At 36.6% G+C, this 20,389-nt stretch overlaps 1 protein-coding gene across 2 annotated transcripts in view; it reads right to left on the minus strand.

Annotated features, from left to right (window-relative positions):
* Window positions 1-2: 2 nt before the first annotated feature.
* The window catches only part of LOC105161341 (ARM repeat superfamily protein), a 30,054-nt gene continuing 9,667 nt past the window's right edge, over window positions 3-20,389 (minus strand). For both annotated transcript variants that reach the window (XM_088880839.1, XM_088880840.1), the window contains 31 exons: window positions 20,153-20,212; window positions 19,604-19,693; window positions 19,115-19,236; window positions 18,719-18,848; window positions 18,537-18,616; window positions 17,900-18,035; window positions 16,531-16,612; window positions 16,111-16,256; window positions 15,196-15,276; window positions 15,023-15,123; window positions 13,998-14,236; window positions 13,802-13,911; window positions 13,500-13,628; window positions 13,286-13,360; window positions 13,052-13,185; window positions 12,891-12,963; window positions 12,588-12,719; window positions 10,782-10,963; window positions 10,583-10,705; window positions 10,424-10,484; window positions 10,244-10,339; window positions 9,108-9,208; window positions 7,610-7,715; window positions 6,967-7,080; window positions 6,768-6,842; window positions 5,578-5,676; window positions 3,907-3,978; window positions 3,722-3,807; window positions 3,537-3,630; window positions 636-743; window positions 3-547 (listed from right to left, as the gene is read on the minus strand). In XM_088880839.1, the coding sequence (XP_088736965.1) occupies window positions 365-547; window positions 636-743; window positions 3,537-3,630; window positions 3,722-3,807; window positions 3,907-3,978; window positions 5,578-5,676; window positions 6,768-6,842; window positions 6,967-7,080; window positions 7,610-7,715; window positions 9,108-9,208; window positions 10,244-10,339; window positions 10,424-10,484; window positions 10,583-10,705; window positions 10,782-10,963; window positions 12,588-12,719; window positions 12,891-12,963; window positions 13,052-13,185; window positions 13,286-13,360; window positions 13,500-13,628; window positions 13,802-13,911; window positions 13,998-14,236; window positions 15,023-15,123; window positions 15,196-15,276; window positions 16,111-16,256; window positions 16,531-16,612; window positions 17,900-18,035; window positions 18,537-18,616; window positions 18,719-18,848; window positions 19,115-19,236; window positions 19,604-19,693; window positions 20,153-20,212 (3,420 nt within the window). In that variant the 3' untranslated portion in view covers window positions 3-364. The remainder of the gene's footprint in view (window positions 548-635; window positions 744-3,536; window positions 3,631-3,721; window positions 3,808-3,906; window positions 3,979-5,577; window positions 5,677-6,767; window positions 6,843-6,966; window positions 7,081-7,609; window positions 7,716-9,107; window positions 9,209-10,243; window positions 10,340-10,423; window positions 10,485-10,582; window positions 10,706-10,781; window positions 10,964-12,587; window positions 12,720-12,890; window positions 12,964-13,051; window positions 13,186-13,285; window positions 13,361-13,499; window positions 13,629-13,801; window positions 13,912-13,997; window positions 14,237-15,022; window positions 15,124-15,195; window positions 15,277-16,110; window positions 16,257-16,530; window positions 16,613-17,899; window positions 18,036-18,536; window positions 18,617-18,718; window positions 18,849-19,114; window positions 19,237-19,603; window positions 19,694-20,152; window positions 20,213-20,389) is intronic.

Genomic DNA, 20,389 nt, shown 5'->3' on the forward strand with positions numbered 1-20,389 from the left:
GGTTCCATAAATGATAAAGCTCATTATCAGTAAGATGTACAACAAAGCTTTTCTATAATATACAGCGCGGATGTCCATAGCTCACGAGCTCACACATAATAGTGGAAGAAGCAACTAATATACATTACCTGCTTGCAGCCAATTTTACAAGGCCATAATTTCCTTTGTCCCAACTGCTTTACACCATATAAATATACAACATGATACATGCATATACACAGCAAGAAAAGATTATCGGTCATCTACACATACTGAGGCCAAGATGGTAAGTCTGAGAACCATCTTCATTACTGGAGCAGTGCAGCTCCCAGCATGTGTTGAAATGGCAAATTGGTAAAATATCACAGCATCTTGTATCAATACATCATGACCTCCTAGAAGATTCCATTTCACGTCCTGTCAGAATCGAGTCTGTGGGTTCCAGCCGAGCTACTTTCCAGGAACTTGAATTGGGCGACTTAAGTAGCAAACCAAGGGCCAACGAACCCGTTGCTCTTACAATTGCATCTGATGAGCGACTTATCTTTCCAATCAACATTCCAAAAACCTAAAGCACGAGAGTACAAAATATCTGATGTCAAAATCTTGCAGCACTTCAAAATAACAAATAGAAGTGAGGTTTGTAAATGAAAAACCTGGCTGTGGTAGAAGGCAGAGATATGCTGATCACTTGAAAAGGATATAACACTGCTACACAAATAAATGGCATTTGCTTGAATTACTGGCCAAGGAGCCTCAAAAGCCTGCACATATATAATCCAACTCAACGATTGTTCACAATAATTTTATACTAGAATACATATATTTCTGGTTCACAAATGAATGGAAGAATATTTTGACAATGTGTTAAAAGATCTAAAAGAACACAAGTAGTTTCGGCCCAAGGGATATACACTTTTAATAATTTAATATTTATCAACCACACTTATAATAACTAATTAGATGCACATTCATAAGATGCTAGCTCTGACTCATAATAATTTCTCGTACAATGGGCAGAAGACCCCACACTACCCTACCTCAGACCCAATATAATTAGATGAGTTGGCGTGGATAAAGTCTTAAACCCTAAAATACCATGGTTATCGGTATATATCTAATACCATAAAAATTTTCATTTAGCCACATTAACTTAAAATAATTGCATTTGTAAATTTTTAGTAAATCAAACAACTAGGTTTATCTAATATCTTAAATTCTTAAATTTTGTATTATTATTTTATATTTTTACTTATTGATACTTTAGCCAATTTGGAAAAAAATTCCTTCTTTGTTCTCGTAGTACCTCTAAATTAACTTTTCGATAAAATTAATTAAAACTTACTTCAATAGTTTACAAAATGAAAACCTACAAACAAAATTTGGAAATGTTGAACTAGATTAATATATGGAATACACAAAATTAGTTTGGACAATAGTCGTGGAAAAAAATCATCAAACCAAAGTTGAATGCAAATTCAAATGGAAAAGATATATAAGTGAAAATTGAATGTATTTTCAAACTCACCATTCATTTTACTAGCTCTTAAGTTTTCATTCTATTATGAACTTATCTTGATTTCGTAGGAAGATCATTATTTAAATTTTAATGGCAGTTATTCACACCACTGAATAATTAGATCTTTATTATACCAATCGGGAGTTCATGAAATCATATTAATAAGTTACAATGTAAATTTAAAAATTTTATTTTTTGAAATCTATTATAAATGAAAAACCAAGAAAGAACCACAAAAATTAATGGGAAAGACCAGACCCTATCCATCCGATGTTCTTGGGTATAACTTGGGTAAGACCAGATGGGTATTTTCGGATAACCTAAGAGTAGGGTATGAAAAAAATAATCATGGGTATTTATTGGGTATGAGCCTGGTAGGGTAATACCTGCTGATGAGCCTACCTAACCTTACTTGGGCAGCTAATAGATCTACAAAAATTTTACCTAGGACATCTTATGAAATGTCAAGCTCATCCAATCACCTTTTTTAAGTACATCTTTCTCCAATTCCACCTTTTACTGGCTGCAAACAATGCAAATAGTTGAACTAGAAGCAAAACTGTCAGAGTGCCATGTCCTCACCAATCACCGACTGCAACCATGGACTCTAAAAATTTTATGAATGAGACTGCCACTATCTACATCAAGTCTTGCAAACACATCTGTGGTGTCCCCCAACACACCTACCATGCCAAATTAAGGAGCAGCCCATCATCTTTGACACCCACAACCACAGTCAATACAGATCTTTGACACTATACTGGGATCAATGTTCGTGGTGCTCCTCTCTCATCTAGTATCCTTATTTCTGGGGTTATTTACACATTGAAGGTTAATAGATCCAGGAATAGATACCAAAAGATTCTAGTATCCGTATTTCAACATACACCCAGAAATAGATTATTTTTCAAGAAATGTAATCACCGGATGATAGAAGTTCAACCTATTGCAAATTCGGCAGGATCTCCAGCGGACAGAAGGTAAGCATCCGATTATCGCACCTATGTTTAGGGCAATCTTGTAACACGGATTAGCAATAATGTTGCGAGTAGTGCAGAAGTTGAGGTTTCAGGCATTAGCACATGGTATTCGTGAAGAAATATAACTAAGGAGACTGCTAAGCGAACTGAAGATTTCAAGTAATTCATCTATAAAGTTCTATTGCGACAACAAGGCAGCTATAAGTATAGCTCAAATCCAATGCATCACTGACTAAACAAAGCATGTCGAAGCTGATTGCCATTTCATCGAAGAAAAGATTGACAGTGGAGAAGTGTTTGTCTAACATACATTCCTACCAAGGAGCAGATAGCTGCCTATCTAACCAAGAGCCTATATAAACCAAGTTTCGAGGACTTAGTGAGCAAGTTGGGAAGCAACACATATGTCCCAACTCGAGGATGTAGAAATTTTCAGATTATTTGATTGATTTCGGACTGATATTGGGAATCATTTCATTTAGAACATAGAGGTAATTATTTGTTTCCTTCTTTATAACATAGGATCTCACACCCTCTGACTATAAACTGTTCATCTTTGTTTTCTGTAAATACATGGAAAATGTTTTTACTCTCAAAAGTTTCATCCTTTGCTCCCAAGCTTTTAATTGTTTCTTTTTTCTCAAATCAAGCTCATACATACTCTGTCTAGTCCTAACTCAGACAATACAGAGCTCTTTCGGTTGCTATGGGTTTCACTCAGATTTGATTCTATTTGGCTGCTTTTCTCTTTGGAATCTAATATAGCATTTTTGTCCAAACGAAAGGACGTAGCCAAGAGGAGGGAAATGATAAATGTTAGCAAACACCAGAGAAGAAATAAGTAGTAATAATTCAGCTAGCGCACCATTTAGCTAGTCCGGACATACATCAGGGAAGGGCAATAAAATTAACCCAAATATGTATTGAAGTGTTAAGAAAGATAATTACCTGCATATAATACTACTTAGATTGCAAAAATTTCTTCCTAGGCACTCACGTAAGCAGAGCAATTCTTTACCCACAGGACAACCATTCAAATGATAAAAGAAAATGCGGACCTGTATTATGGATGCCATGTATGTATCAACCCTGGAAGACATGTGCTGAGTGAATAACCTTGCAATGTCTCTGAGAAAGTCTTCATAGTCACCTCTGAGGTAATATTTAAGGGGAAAAAGTGGTTATTGAATCTGGAAATAAAAGACACATAATAAAGCTGTAGCATGGATCTACTGACACATACCTGTGATCAGAACTAAACCTATGTGTGTTGGCAAGAGCAACCATACCATCAACTTCCAACAAAGGAGCAATGCATTTGAAAGCATTCTGACAGAAAAAGTAATTAATAAATTAGCAATAGTTAGAAACCGACATTAGGATCCTTTTCCTAGTTAAAGGAGGAAGAAACTATTAAGAATTATCTACCCGGCAAGCCCGTCGTACACCTGGATCATCATCATGAAGATGTAATACTAGTCGTGGAAAGGCAACATGCACCTGATAAATGAAAGTGGAATCAAGTTTGTGTTCTTATTGAGCATCTTGAAAGGTATATAAAAATTGAAACTAGTAAATTAGAAATATAGAAAGATATTCAATGTTAATTATATAATAGAAACTAGGTCATGGAATACATAATATACAACTAAGCCATACAACAGGATGCTAGAGCTTCCAATTCTAGTATTAGAAGGAAGCATAGTTACAGGACAAAAAGATGACCTTCATCCCCACTATATACCCATAGTTCAAAGTATGGGGAACTAACATGGCTTTAATGTTTCAAAAGCATGAAGCAGATGTGACAATAACTTGGATTTAATTATGGTACATTGTCAGCACTTTTATCCTCATGTTCCATCATTCAGATTTTGTTGGAATAACAATTATTGTTTAGCTACGCAGGTCCCATACCTTTTCTACGCCATTTTCGCCATGTGGTTTATACTTAATTTGGAAGTAGGACAACATCATATATCACATTAACGATGAGGGGCCTATTTAGATTAATTAGGAGTGGGACTGCAAAAGGACTTTGTTAGCAACTACTTCATATTGTCCTTGCTTTGCAAAATGATTCAAGTTGTTCGAAGAGCCCACTCTACCCAATTATAAACCCAAAGCTTGCTCTCTAATCATGTGGGACATCACAACTGTCACTCGCATGGGCTCACAAAGCCAGACCTTGACAAAATGGATCAGCTAGAGACTTCCGCATTCATTCCCTCTTGGCACAAATAATAAAGCCAAATTGCTAGATGAATCCAGTGGCACCTACTTAGAAACGAATCCATGTTTCCTCCCATCATTTGTATGAGACTTCACAATCATCCATAATGAACATGGTGTTCCTTCCACCCTCCAGGACCAGCACTAATACACGTTCCCTCAAGCCTCTCATAATGATATACCATGAAGTTGGGTCTGAAACCATTTATCATTCCTCCGCTAATGATGTTAGGGCTCATGAAAAGGACTTTATTACAAGAGCCTCCTGGGAACTACTTTGTATTAGTCCTTGCGCAGCAAAAGTAGTTACCAAGTTACTGAGAAGTCTACCGACTTGCTTATAACTGAGTTCAAACTTCTTTTTCTCTATCAATATGGGATATCACAAGATCCTTATTATAGTGTCATTTTTCCTGAAAGGTTCAAACGGGATATTTCTTCTTGCTCTTTGATCCTTTCAACATTCTAACATATTCATTTCCAACCCACATTGTTAATAGACTGACTCGCAAACTGAACCATTGAGTTACCGCATTGCAATTTGGTTGCAAGATACTCTGTGGAACTGTTATTTCGTTCTTGACATGCAATTAGATGGTTCACTTGTTATATGAGATGGCTCCAGAAGCAATTCGTATGTTCTTTTTTCCTAATTAAGTTCAATTGTGGTCCTAATTGATGGTTCGGTTTAACCTATTATAGTAATCTCATTTTGGGATTCTAACATTCAGCTTACTCAAAAGACTAATATCACAGTCAAACCTGTCATAATAATCTTCAAACAACAAATATTATCTTTTCAACAACATATGACTAGGATATGGTAAGAACATATTTCGAATATCAAATCAAAAGTAATGGATAGACCTGCTCAAGAAATGAATCCCGTTGTGGCCCAAAACCATAGCTGCTTAGTGCTCCAAATGCTGCAAATGCATTGGCCCGAATTTTTGTGTTCATGCATATCTGTTGAGCAGATAAAATGAAAAACTTAGTTGATTCATCACAAGGTAGAGACTATTATTAATGTACATCCAGCTAACCTGGAGCAAATGCATGTAGTCAATTGACAATATGTTGAATAAGCCACTCAGACACAATCTCTCTCTGACATACACACACAGAAGTATGCAAACATATATATATATATATATTATATATCAAGGCAATATAAAATGGTCAAACACTCTCCCTCCCACACATACACACAATAAAATAAAAGCCCAGGTACCTCTAGATAGGATTCAAGCTTTGATACAGGTGTCACTAATACACCTCATAAAAGTGTGGGCAATTTAACAATACATAATAATTTTATAGATGCAAAATCATTTAGATGTCTTCAGACGCAATGATATAGTAATATGGCACGAAAACCAATTTTAAGATACATAATCATATATTTTACTCAGCATTAAATATATGAATAGTTATTCACAAACATATAAATAGATGTGCACAAAGAAGATTACATAATCATTTTAAAAGTTGCAGCAGATAAATTAGCTAAATATCAAGTTCCATTGTTAGATTGAAGGTCTCAGCAACCACTTTTCCAGATGAAACCTGGAACAGCTTAGGGATTGCATGCTTACTCCATCCACAACTGAATGTCAGTGTTTGAGTTGGCACTGAATTTTAGATAAGAGTTGCAAAATGGAACTTTTATGTATCTATTACAATTGTACCCCCGTAGTGGCTAAATCACTGTCTTCAAATTCTTCAAGTTAAGTTCAGACAGCAAATAATTGTTTCAAAAGCTAATGGAAATGTAGAAAAGAAATAGGACAAGTAAAATGTGAATGAAGTATAAATTCTTGCATAATTTTTAACCCCTCTCCATATATTCGAGAACCCTTTGCTATCTCAGCTTGCCACCAAAAGCTCTAAGAAAGTCAATCAGCTTCCGCCATAGACTTGCTGTAACTTAACTTCACTGACCCAGTCATTCACATGATTCTCATGAATCACAAACTTTCCATATGGCATCCAAGAACTTCCTGCTAAATCAATACCCTAGAAGATCATGATGTAAAGCTCAGTATTGGAAAACTTACTTGCAGATTACGAAGCCGAACTGAGAGGTTAAGCAAAATGGGTTCTACAGCAGCAGTGGAAGCGGATGCAAGAACCTAAGAAAGTGAATACTAGCACAATAAGTGCCAAGGTGGTACCATTTGATGCGAGCTTTTGTTTTCTTTTCTTTTCTTTTTTGGGGTGGGTTGTTCAATGGATAAAGAATATCGAGAGAATCACCGTCAGCAAACACGAGACAGCAGTAAGTTGAACTGATTCATCTGGATCGTCGAGCAAAGCAACTATAACACTGAGAATTTGAGTTGTATACTGGAGAACATGGACTGGTGGCATCTGCAAGGCATGCAGGTAAGTGAGTCATACCACAAAATTCACCAAGATTTTCAAATAATAACTATATATTGATCCTTCTACATGCATCTCCATTTCTTATCATCTGAAATAATTGAAGGGCAAATTGTGAGGTTTAAGAATAGGAAGCAGATATTTCATGTAAAACAACTCTAATAGTATTTCATAGAGACCACCATCCCATTCAACATGAAGGTATCTATTTTCCGCTGAGCTGAGGTGACTTTCATTATACCCCAAAGTTACTAAAACAGCATGCTAGAATATAGCAATAGCAAAAGCAAAAGCAAAAGAAGTTCCAGCTAATGACAATGCCTAAACTGGATGAAACCAGTGGCTAAGGTAAAGTACAGGTCTCCACTGCCCAAAAGAAGAAGAGAGGATGGGGGGCAATCCAAGCAGGCAAATAACACTGTACAGGACAAAAAATGTGATGCAGTCGAAGTAGAAGCATGCATGATAAATTTAGAAATTACTTCAAAACAATCTGATTATGATTCCAATCAACTACCTGCACAAGTCCTCTTAAACAAAGGCGCCTAACAGTTGGAGAATCATCAGAAACATGCCGACATAATCCTTCAACCATCTGCTCCAACAAAGAACCAAAACTATCACTGCAAAATGAAAAAACTAGCTGTGAGAACTTGAAAGCAGGACTAAGATTTTAAACCAACTTGAACGGGAATCAAGAAATAATCAAATAATAAGACTATAGGGCACTGATACTCTCAATCTTCCACAAAATTAAATACTAAAACAGGGAAACTCCGGTGGATAATTGCCATGTTCTTCATCATACGGTAGAATGCTCACCATCGTACAGTAAATGAACTTCATTTTTCCAAATGTGACAGTACAATAAGGCATTACCACCATCAGACAGACAGCGGACACTAGTCGTCAAAAATAAATGGAGCAGTCCAGTATTCACAAAACCATTTGTATGGAACTTTGATCAAGGATTTTGTATTACTTGCGTGGTTTGGGTTGGATTACCAGATGCAACAGTTAAATTCTTCCAGGTGCTGGAGGCACCATGGAGCTTATCCATCTCACTTCGAATATATCCCCTTCAGAGGGAAGGTGCTTTAGAAATTAAGACTAATGTATGGAGCAAACTACTTAGTTTAAAGAAGGCTGCAGCCTAGAAGTCTAAAAACCAAGTACGGAGTCCCCGGACTCCAAGCACTCAAGGGCAGGGGTTCACATTTAGGTAATAATTAAGACCGGTATCTTTTAGCTTATAAAGGAAGTATCACCTCCCCTGTTTTCCTTAGAGTTCATTGTTCAATGGATGTTTCTCTTTTAGATTTTCTTCTTCTGTGGCACTCTAACCAAAAGGTCACCAAGGGTGCAATCCCAGAATGGAATTGGTTTTCATCAATATAAATAACTAATTGGGTACAAAACACATGGGCTTCACATAAAATCTAAATATATAAAACATAAAAGATAATTAAAGAGGTGAGACATTTTGTTTCATTTATAACTGTATAGGCTTTAGATATTTTCTCCCTCTCTCCTTCATTTTCTGTTATTTCTTTATATTCTGAGCGACTTATTCTGTCTCCAGTGGCCAACTCACAAATCCCTTGCTAATTCCCAAGTTCCCAAAATTAGATGAAGCATGTAAAGCTTCCACAAATGCAATAAGAGAGCCACCTCCAACAGCATATCAGGAAAAATCTGTGCATCTATATATATATTTCATGGAAAAGTTGTGAGGAGCAGAAGCATAAACCACAAAAACCATTTTCTGAACGTGCATATATATATTTTCACCGAAAAGGTCTTTTTGTGCAGAAGCCCAAGCCAGAAAAAACATACTTGGATGTTAAAGCATGATCAAATAGCTAGTAATGATAAAGCATTTGCTATAACCAAAAGAAATGGGAAACAAAAAGACACTAGTCAAACTAATGTACTCGTACACAGAAATCACAGGATGAATGAGTATGTCAATGCGTCTCACAGATAGAAAGAGCAGAAGTTACAGATAAATATACCTAAACCGCACAAACTCTGACAACACAGCAGCTGCAGCTTCCCTCAGATGTCTTGTGGGTCGATCCAATGATTTACAAAGAATCAAACAAATCATAGGCACCTGTGTGGTGATAAATAGGTGAAATGGAGAAGCGATAAACATACTGGTCTGTTGTCACAAGGCACTACACAGAGGCAACAAGAATAATGCAACAAGTTCAAACAACAGAAGCAGTTCAGAAGTTTAACAGATAAACCTTATCTGTTTCATCCTTCAAATATGATGCTCCATATTCTATAGAAGCTATCAGCAAGTTCCTACCTTTACATGCAATCGCTTGACATGCCTTTCCAGGGTACTTCGTAACACATGAACATGGGTTACACATCTTGCATAATCCTTGGGGTGATTTAACTAATAATTATGCATATTGTCAAACCAGGAGTGAATCGTAAAGGCACTATTGTAGATAAAGGATTACATTTCTAGTTTTACTTTTTGAGATGCAAAAATGTCTGCACATCGCCAGTCTTAAACACAAGAAAGGTTTGATTGTTTATATACATTGCTCAGTCATTTTCCGTACATTTTATATTGGTGGCAGCCATCTTCTCATATCAGAGAAATTGTTTACTGTCTTGGAAATACCTTCACAACACTATAGCAACACATCTACAGATCATCTTACCTTAAGAGGTATCTCCGCATCAATGAGTAGTACAAATACTTCCTTTTATCTTCACAAATTACCCAATATATGTTATATGCCTTTAACCAATGAGATAGACAAGCTTTCTTGTAACTACTCATCATAATCCCAACATCTTAATGAGAGCCCAGTTAGTAGTCCAAGACCACCTTAGCATACCCTATAAAAAATAGGAACTTGCAGCAACAATTATTTCCAGAAGTATTGGGCAATAAGTCTACCGCCCAACTTTGTGAAAATGTGCAGCATGGTGGACCTCAATATACCATCCATATGGCCTCCTGATCAAATAGGTCCCAAGGGCTTATCTAAGAGTTCCATAGGTAATTTACGTAGATCCCTATCTTCTAGTGGTGAGACAAACATGGTGGGACAAAACGTGCCTTAGTTAATTTTGAATAATAGCTCAATTGAACATCTGATTCTAAGAGACAGATAAGAACTACCTCCTTTGGCCTTTTTATGGAAATGCACATAGCCAGGTCCCCAATCAGACCAATCCATGCATCCTCTTCACTTTGTTCTCTGTCTCTAGCCAGAATCTGCATGTAACTTGCTTTTATAGACTGCCAAATTAAATTACAAAGATTTATAGTTTAAATTCCACTAACCAAATGCTACTATACCTTTCCCATCTCCAGATCACCAACACATTCACAGAATGCATTAAATGCAACCAGTAGAGCGCTGAAAAATAAAATGTAGGCAGTCAAACAAAGAATGGAAATTCACCACTTAGTTCCAGTTCCACTGAATGTATGTAAGAAAATATCCCAGTTTTATACCGCAGCGGTTCCTGCTGACCGGAACTAGCTAATCTATGACAAGTTCCCAAGTGAAGCACAAGAGTTGCAAGGACAGAACCATATTTTTGCTCCACAGCCCTTTTTCCAACTTTACCACCGCCTCTGCAAGTAACATGAACAAACAGTCAGTAATTGTAAACGTAGACAAGAAAACAAAATAATGCAATACAAAGTAGACCTGAAGACGGCAGTAAGAGCTGTGACAGCAGCATTCAACATATTATCTTCTACATGGCTCTCCCCAGAATTGCTGGAGTTCTCCCCCTTACCATAATCACCTTGAAAGATAGGCGTCTGATTCAGGATAGAAATCACATGCTCCAGGAATGAATAAGAAAGAACTGCATGCTGGGAAAATGCCTAATAATTCCATCAAAGCAAACAATACAAGTCAAAAGAGCATTAAAACAAAAGCATCAAAAACCAAAAAATGAATTTGGAAAGAAACGAAATGGGCAGACTTGATGCAGCATGAACAGAAAGAGAGAAAGCACTAGTGTGCAGTTACGTGGGCCTCCCTCTAATCAGATACCTTAAGAGCTGGTTTTCTTAGCAAACTTATCAATTAAATAAGAACTTGACCCCACTATCTTCCATCTAAGATTCTCTTTAATTTCTTTCAAGAAACTTCCATAAATCAGCTGACTACTGATTGAAAAGGCATTGAACTTGGAAATTACAGAATTTGACCCAGAGAAAAATGCATTTCTAAGATAGGCCAAAATTATGTTTGACCTCTACCGTCACTTATTCAGATGAGCACAACGAACATATTGGTATATTATAGCAAGCCATTACAAAGAAAACTTTTGTTTGCTATCAGCCTACGAACACACAATGGCTAATCCAGTAGCTCCAGCATACGTACACAAAATAGTACTTATGTATTTCTCGTGGACTTTCGGAAGGTCATTCCATTCTAACAGTTGCTACCAGCTGCCAGATAAGGTTCAGCCCCAATTTTTCAGCTAGCATCCGTATTTCTAACAGTTGGATCTGGGAAACTCTTGCTGGTAGCGGAACTAGGTAGCAAGATCAGTCAATGACCAAGAAAGATTCTCGGTCATTTCAGTCATACTGAGGTCTTCATGGCCAAACTACTGTGCAATGAAAATTTAAGCTTCAAAACTTAGTTTGTTCCTAAACTTTCAAAGCAATAGCCTGACGTAATTATAGTGGTGGGTGATGCCTAATAGGATCCTTGAAGCTTCCTCGGTATTCTAAAATTCGGCACATTTCCATTTCTAGCTTTCTTGACAAAGATAGTCATTATAAAATAAAAACACTTCCATATGGATACAAAAATTCCCCTTACCATCTAATAATAGAAAATTGAGTAAGTTACAGGCAAGTATGATCATACTGATAACAGTAACATGCGAAGCACAAAGGTGGAGGAGATACTCAATATTTGACATTCTAGTTTAGCATCAACAAGAAGTGGCTCCTAAAGAACTTTGGACCCAGACAAGGTTAGCAGAAAAACTGGAAACAGACTAGCATTTAAATATGAAGATATATCACATAAACATCTCCATAACTAATTGCTTAAACAGCAATGGGAAATCTCAATGTTTTACCCATACATTTGAATTTTTTACCCCACCCACACAACACTCCACCCTCTTCAAACAAAGGGCTCCTCCTGCCATCAGTGATCTTTGAAAAAGGAAAAGTGTTGAAAGAAATAGAAAAGGATAGGAAAATCTATCTATACGAACAAAGATCTAACGAAAAAGTGAAAGACAGAAAAAAGAAAATCAATGAAAATAAATACCACAAAACTGAAAAGACATGGAGAATAGGAATCATTGAAGTTGATAGGCACAAATACATAATCACCAGTATGCCACTAGATAAATTATAAAAGCACTAATGGAGAATCTTAAAGTGATCAGACAGTGATTGCAAACAAATCCCACATAAAAAAAGGTGACAGATCAGCAAGTGACACGACACTATATGCCAATAATTCAGGACTCACATGAAATGCTTCTTGTATTGGCCAGCCACCACGTAATCTTGATACATCTTTTGTGGATATATCTCTCTCAGCAGCAGTCAACACTTCATCAAAAACAGTTCTGGAGCTGGTGTTCTCAGCAAGAGAAGAGATCTTTCAACCATTAAAGAAACTAATCATGAGACAAGAATTAAATCTTTGCAAATGTAACATTACCAGATTTCAGGGGTCAATAAGAGAACCAGCATTAATAATGGAAAAAAGGCTACGGTCAATTTATTTCCACCATTGGTAAATAGAGATGAAACGTAAATATAAGGATACAGCACTCAGTGTTTCTTGACGTAGGTACTTCTCAGTTACATGAACTGCTGCAGAAAGCAAGGACTGTGTCGTCCTGATGCCATATCCGCAAGAACCTCGGTTAATGCAAATGTAAAATTGTTTGATAAATTGAGTTAAAATTGAATCATAGTCGTACTAACCTTGAGATATCTGCCTCATTCAGCTCCCTACCCCTCTTAGTAATGAACTCAGTCACAGCTTGAATTGAACCTTCAGCAGACTGCCTGATCTTGTCACATATGGCTGTTGAGCAAACATGTAGAGCAGAAACAAGCTGGGCAAATTGAACGGAGATGAATTGAGGTAAGATAGCTTGTCAAAGGGTTTTAACTATATCAAAAAGTCAGAAGACAATGATTATAAATATGAATTACCTCATTCTTAGTGAACAATATGCAAACTGAGGAAACAATCCTGTTGAATACCTCTGATGGATCAAGTGATGCATCCTATAGAAAAGAGTCGAAATGAGAAAAATAACTTGAAGTGCAAGTAGAAGTTAAGAGTAGAAAATTTTTTCCTGCCAAGACCTTTAAAGAAGTACTATAAGAATAATTAAAAAGAGAAGAGATTTCTGGTTTGACTTACACTTCGCAAGATAGCAATAACATCCTCAAGTGCTGATAAAGCACCGTAACACAATTCAATATCGAGTCCAGAGCTCGAGTTTGCTGACCTTGGTAATGAAAGAGATATGCTGAAAAATAAATCAAGAATCTGCAGATAGGGGAAAATATTAGAACAGATAGCTAAAATGACAGCGTAATCTCTGTATCATGCTAACCAATGATTGATCAAAAATAAACAACCCAATCTAGCCATTCTAATTCACATACATTTGACATAGGTCAAGAAATATGAACAGGATAAGGCATTCACCAATTACAGACCTGAGCAGAGGTTTTTCTAACTTCCGGATTTGTATCTGCACATCGTGGAAGATATGCCATGATCCTCTCCCCTAAGCACAAAGCATCACGACTTGGGGATACAAATGCAGCTGAAAATAGCATAGCTTGGTAATGAGATCAAAGTAAAAAACAGTCGAAAGCTGAGAGGGGAGCAGAGCAAGAGAGAGAAACCAACATGGTAAATTGGAAAAATTGCAATTTGAAGCACGGTCAATTTGTTTGTTGTGAGTACAACTTCCTTGGCAGCCAAGCGAGCAGTATCCACTAACACATATAGTCCGAAACTTATGAAGCATCTCGTAAGCAGCAAGGCAACCTCTTTTCCTCTGATATTCAACCGAGGAAGAAACATATGGATCTATCTGTCTCAAGATATGCAGTAGCTGCTCTGCTCGACTTCTTCCATCCTCTCCACTGAATAAAATACCTTGTCAAGAATACGTCCAAGGACATTGTTGTATATTGGCAATCTTAATAATAACTAAAATGCCCAAAAGTTTTTTATCCATTGTATGAAGAGGGTCAACATAATGAATAGACCAGTGACTGCCCATGTATGAGGGTATTAGGGTAAGAAAAAGGGACCTTGGTCAGGTAAATCACTCAAAAACCTATAATAGTGAAGAGATGACATTATCACTTCATGTACAAGCCATGTAACTAGAGAAGGAAGACATCAAGACCACATCATATATACTCAGGGAACCAAACTAAATCTTAAAAGAAAACACATCAGAGAAGATTAAATAACTACATAGAGACAAGAATACAATATCTAAACTTCCTATTCTGAGAACCGTGAAGCATCTAGAATGTAGTTCTTCTTCCGAAGATTTGGAGCATTAATTCTAGGTCAAAATGAAATCTTTTGCATATAGAAGTCTTGGGATATGTATTAGCCCCTAAGATTATAATTCCAGATCTTCTCCGAACAGTTTTATTTGCCTTGGTTGGATGTTCATCAAAATACAAGATATGTTGCACAAGAAGTTCAGAAAAATCTAAAATTTAATCTACGGTTATTGTGAATTTTCTTCTTTTCTAAGTTCCATAGGTGCATTTGTGTTGCTGGTTTTCTGATTCTGGGAGGTTAACAGAATGAAGCAGTCCCAAACATGCATGAAAGTCTTTAATACTTTAAGTAGCATTTGCAAATAGGCATGCCAAGGTTAAAGTATGTATTTTTTAGTGAATAAGTACCTTGTAACAAGGATTGCACAGAGAAGAGTAATAAGATTGTGGATAAGACCATTCATAACATCAGGAGGATCATTTGGTAAACCAAAAAATCCTAAAGTCGCCTGCAAAAGATAAAATATTCAGAAACAGAGGAAAATTTGTTCAGATTAACAAATAACCGCATGGAGTCACACCTTCAGAACAAGGTTCCTCGTTTCAGTAGTCAACTTTGGCTCCACAGAAACCAAAGTAGTACAAGCACTTAAAGCAAGGCACTGCATAGAAACAATGAGATTTAGGGAAACAGAAAGGAAAGAGTGGCACAAAAAGGTATATCCGAAGCGAAACACAGCCTAAAAGGCTAAAACAAGAGTTGGATGCATGAAAGTCTGAGTACCGGGCTTGTGTAAGAGAATACATGTTAAACACGGGCTTAAGTTTTGAACCTGAAAATCATTTTATTCATGGTTTGAAACAAATGAGGAAGCTCCAAACAAATTCTCTTGCTTAGTGCATAAAAGTTCTGAAAGATGGACCACTGGCTTTCTTGATCTCTCAGGGTCATCCACAAACAGTGAAGTTGTTGACTAGGTTAATTCAGATCAGTTAGGATCTCTATCTTATCAATGATTTCTCCTAATTCTCTATATCATGTGAAACATGCCCTAATCAAAGGCCAAGTTTCATTCCTTAACATTACATGTCTTAAATTCTTCTACTTTATATACCATGTCCAAAGGGCCCTAATCAAGGGCCTAATTCATCCCCTAACAATTAATTTGAGGGAAGTGCATGCTAGACAATTTTCTGTGGACCTCTCAAAGTAGCTCATGAGTACCTATCCATAGCATTTGTGATCCGAAGCAGAACCATGTCAGCTTAAAAACTATTTGTTCATTAGGCAAAATTATTTTCCCTCCCCCTCATCTCACTATCTTTTCTCAGAAAGAATTGCATCCTCTCCTTGCCTGGTTGATAGCAATGTTCAATTTGAGAGCAATAGTTCCAAGTTAAAAACAGATCTGAAACTGGGGATCTTTCATAATTGGCCATTAGCCACCACGTTCATGTAAAAACAGGAATCAAAACAGATACTACCAAAAAGAAACCTGAGTATGAAGGAGCTCCAGATTAGACTCAGAAAATCCATCTTCATCATCTCGGCCCATTAAAGTCAATATGTAGTCAAGAAGCATATCTCTCCTTTTCAATGGAAATGATGTGCCACTTTCAGCCGCACCAATTACAGCCTGACCTGCACGGCCAAAATCATTCATTTCAGTCACCCATAGATTGAGTGAAGGAGTTAGATAAAACATATGGTATAAAAGGTCAGAAAGTAGATTATGAACCATGGTCAAGCAACAAATGTGTTATATTGTCTATTGTACATTCAGTTCTCAATCTGGTGTCACTCATGAGAAACAACTGTGTTCAGATAAATATAATTCACAAGCCATTACAAAGTGTGAACATAAATAATAAAAATGCCAGTTCATTTCAAATAATATTTAGTTGAATTCACAAACCTAGTAAATCAATAGCAGTGATAACCGCCTGCTTTGCTGTAGGATGTCGTACATTAAGAAGCCGTGAAAGCATATTAGTTCCCTGTAAAACAATGGAAAAGAAGTATCAAATGCGTTCAAACATTGTCTGAACAGGTGCAAGAATTCGGAACAAACCCAGATTAGCAATAGTACCTGAGTCCACAATAAAATATATTAGAAATATGTGCAATATTTTGCAGGTAAAACTAAGAATATAACTAACACAGTTCAAGTAGCATAAATTATGCTTAAAAGAAGTACTCATATACATAATAATCATAATTCAACCATAGAAAGATATGGTTTGGCTCTTAGACCACTCAATATCAAAAAAGGACTGAAGAGAAAATACCCTTCCACAAGTTTCAACACATTTGTTTCAGGCACAGCTAATCAGCTATACATAATAATAATAATAGATCCCATATCAGCCAACTAGCAAGCAGTTAATGAGTTGAAAAATTAATGCTCCATATGGTGCAAACAGTCATTAAGCCTCGCTATTGTCAGATGCATATCGCATACGCTACAAAGTTCCAGACAACGGTCGGATGCAAGAGTGAAAGATTAAGGAGGCTGAACTACTACCAACAAAAAAAAAGACTACAATATCTTTATACAAATATTAGATATTTAACAAACAAGTAAATACAGCAACTGACAAGTCAATAAAAGCAAACTTTTCATGGTAATGATGATGCAAAAAAAATTTGCAAACAATCAAGTGTACAAATTTGTTGAAGCTCTCCACACGATTTCTTCCGTCGAGAAAACTCATCTATGATTGAATTTGTTCTGAAATTTTCTGATATTCATCGTGTAGGTAAGGAAACAATATACAAGATATTATTTCCCATCTTTTTCCTAAGTATAGTTTCCTTCAATTTCATGGCTGAAAATGACCTGTCATTTACAGTAGTAATAGGAGGGTGGATATGAAGCAAATGAAACAATTAATTTTAACACTAATCAATTAGAGTACTGTCCAAGGCCTTAAACTTTTAACTTATTCGTGTATTAAGCTTAATTTCTGACGGGCAGTTATCAAAGGGGCCCAATAAAATTAATTTGATTGTTGAACCATTCATAAACGTAGAAACACATAAAGGCCTTAATATATTTCCAAAACTTGAGGCAGCCTGGGTCCTTCAACCCACCCACCCCCCAACACATTTGTCTATCTTTCAAGTAGTTACTGAATTAAAAAAATATGTTCCATAAAATGCAAGTTCAGACCACTTCAAGAAAAGCAAATTCAGACATGCATATGTACAGATTTCATAACAAACACTTAGAGCAGGTAGGCATAGCAAATCAACGAAACAAAACAAGAATGATTCCTCCGCACCACAAGTGCATCAATTCTGGCTTCAATAACTGTTGATGGAGCATATTTTGCAGCATAACCATACATTAGAGCCAAAGCAGCATGAACATCATCAGATTCTTCCATTTTAGCTCTATCAGAAAAAATTGACAGAATCCTGCAATAAAATTCACAAAACAGTTTGGTTTATTAAGAATGTGATACAATGAGAGCATTGGTATATAGCAACATATCACATGCATGTGATGCCAGATACAACTGAAAATAGCTTATTTTACTCGCAAATATATGTGGACTTCAAACAACACAAAACAGAGAATTAAGTTTCAGACTACAAGCAACCTCCATGTGATACTGCATTGGGAATAGATCGTCTACTGAGCGTCGTACATATCAAACAAAACATAGCAATTCTTTCTGTCCCCTCTATTACTTCAGACATAACCGTAATATCAAATTTTTTAAACTCAAATCCAAAAACATACTATGTCAATGGCAATCCCCATGATTTATCAACCATCACGTGACGTCTTACTTCTAAAGTTAATGCATCCTACTGCACAGGACAACTAACATGTGCAAATTCTGATCTCATAACTTTTACGAAGATGTAATAGACTGCGGAAGCTAGAATGACCTCACAAACCCCAGTATATACCTTTTGAAGATGCTATCACCGACATTATCAAGTATGTCTTTTAGCTTATCCAGAACTGTATCCAAGTGGGATGCAGCAACCTGGGTGTCAATACAGCAGTAAGCTATAAGCATAAATATTTAATAGGATTGGCTTAACAAAAATCTTATTCCTATGGCGTAGTTGTAGTGCAGAATGATTACCAATCCAATGGCCTTTGCCAAACCAAGCCTATTCACTGGCAAAGCAATGTTAGCTTGCATGTACATCCAATCAATCTTAGCACGGACATAGCTTCGGTCGTGTACTTTCTGAAGCAAAATGCCAAGGCACCTGCACTAGGAAAGTTCGAGTAATTTCAGCTTGCACCATCAAAATATTTCTCAATGAAAAAGTTTAAACACAAAACAATGGAGATATAAACATAGAGCAGAATCATGGATGTAAAAAAGCTTGTCGGTGTGAGCATGAATTTTGGGAAGCAAGAGTGTGGTGTTGCCAAAGAAAGCATAGCTATTGTCCCCTCCTGAGGGCGTTACTGGCAGAAAAATAAAGATGTTGTGATCATAAGTAAAGGAATATTACATAATGTGTCATACCTGTGAAGCAGTGCAGAATGCTCGTCATCAGACGAATAAAGTTCGTATTGTTTAGCAAAAGAATTTCCTAGAGAAATCACCCAATCAACATCCTGTATCACATCCAATGATTCTGCAACAAACTGTTGGCCACAAATAAATATTATATAAGTGGTACGCACGGAAAATCTTGGTCCATCATCAAACTTGGACCATATATTCACATTGCAGAATCTACCAACATGTGTCTTTCTTTTCATGAAAGTAAGAGCACAGAATCATACATTATACAGCTAGTGGAATTTGTATTAACATGCTAGTTCATTGATGTTCTAGTATCAAGAGGAAGGAGCCTGATTTAGAAGGATAAGAAGCCGCAATGTGATATTCACAACAGACTTATTTGATGTAGTGAACATGCGTGGTCTTAATCATGTTCTATGTCTACAAAGATACCAAGTAAAACATATCATATGAATACAAAGATTAACCGGAACGACTGGTGCTTACATTAATAATCATGTCATCCCAAGTCTCTTGATACGACGGATCTTGCTTTAGGTCTTCCGGATCACTGACATAAGCTTTCATTTTTGGAATCTAGAGCTTACAAAAGAAGATAAACAGTTAGAACAGAATTGTCATTTCTTTATCTATCATGTATCTATGTCTAAATTATCTCAGAAAAACCAGGAAGTGCAAAATCACATGTCAGACAACACCATTATTATTGACCAAGCATAACTAAAACTTTGCCCAACTCCAGGGGCATTATAGACATAAAACAGGGCAAAAGTTGGGGTGGGCCTGAATCCGCCCACATTGGGTTGGACTATTATCCAACTTGTATCCAGATTTGGGGCCACTTATACCGCGTGTTACGTTCTACCCTGGCTGGGCATTTTTAAGTAAATGCCTAACTGGCCCACATTGGGAGTGATATCCAGCCCAATCCGGCCTGGTAAACAAGGGCATGTAGTAAATAAATTACCACAAAGCATGCCCGTAAAGCCTGTCAAAAAAATAATCAACTTCAAGCTACATATCAAGCTGCTATACCTCATCTTGCCAAAATAAGATGATATTCTTGGGAAATAGAGAAGCTAAGTGAGACAAGACCTGCAGAAACAACATATGAACAGTCAAATAGTTTTACCAAATTTCATCAGAAAAATTACTCGACCTGAAACAAACTTCCATGAAAATAGACTTTAGTTGTGTAGGCATAATGTTCTTGATAAATTACCCCAAATGAGAATAAATGAGCCTTCGCTTACTCAACACGAGCTAGCATCC

The sequence above is a fragment of the Sesamum indicum genome, linkage group LG5 (assembly GCF_026168435.1).
Source record: "Sesamum indicum cultivar Baizhima isolate 11 linkage group LG5, ASM2616843v1, whole genome shotgun sequence".
Classification (NCBI taxonomy): Eukaryota; Viridiplantae; Streptophyta; class Magnoliopsida; order Lamiales; family Pedaliaceae; genus Sesamum; species Sesamum indicum.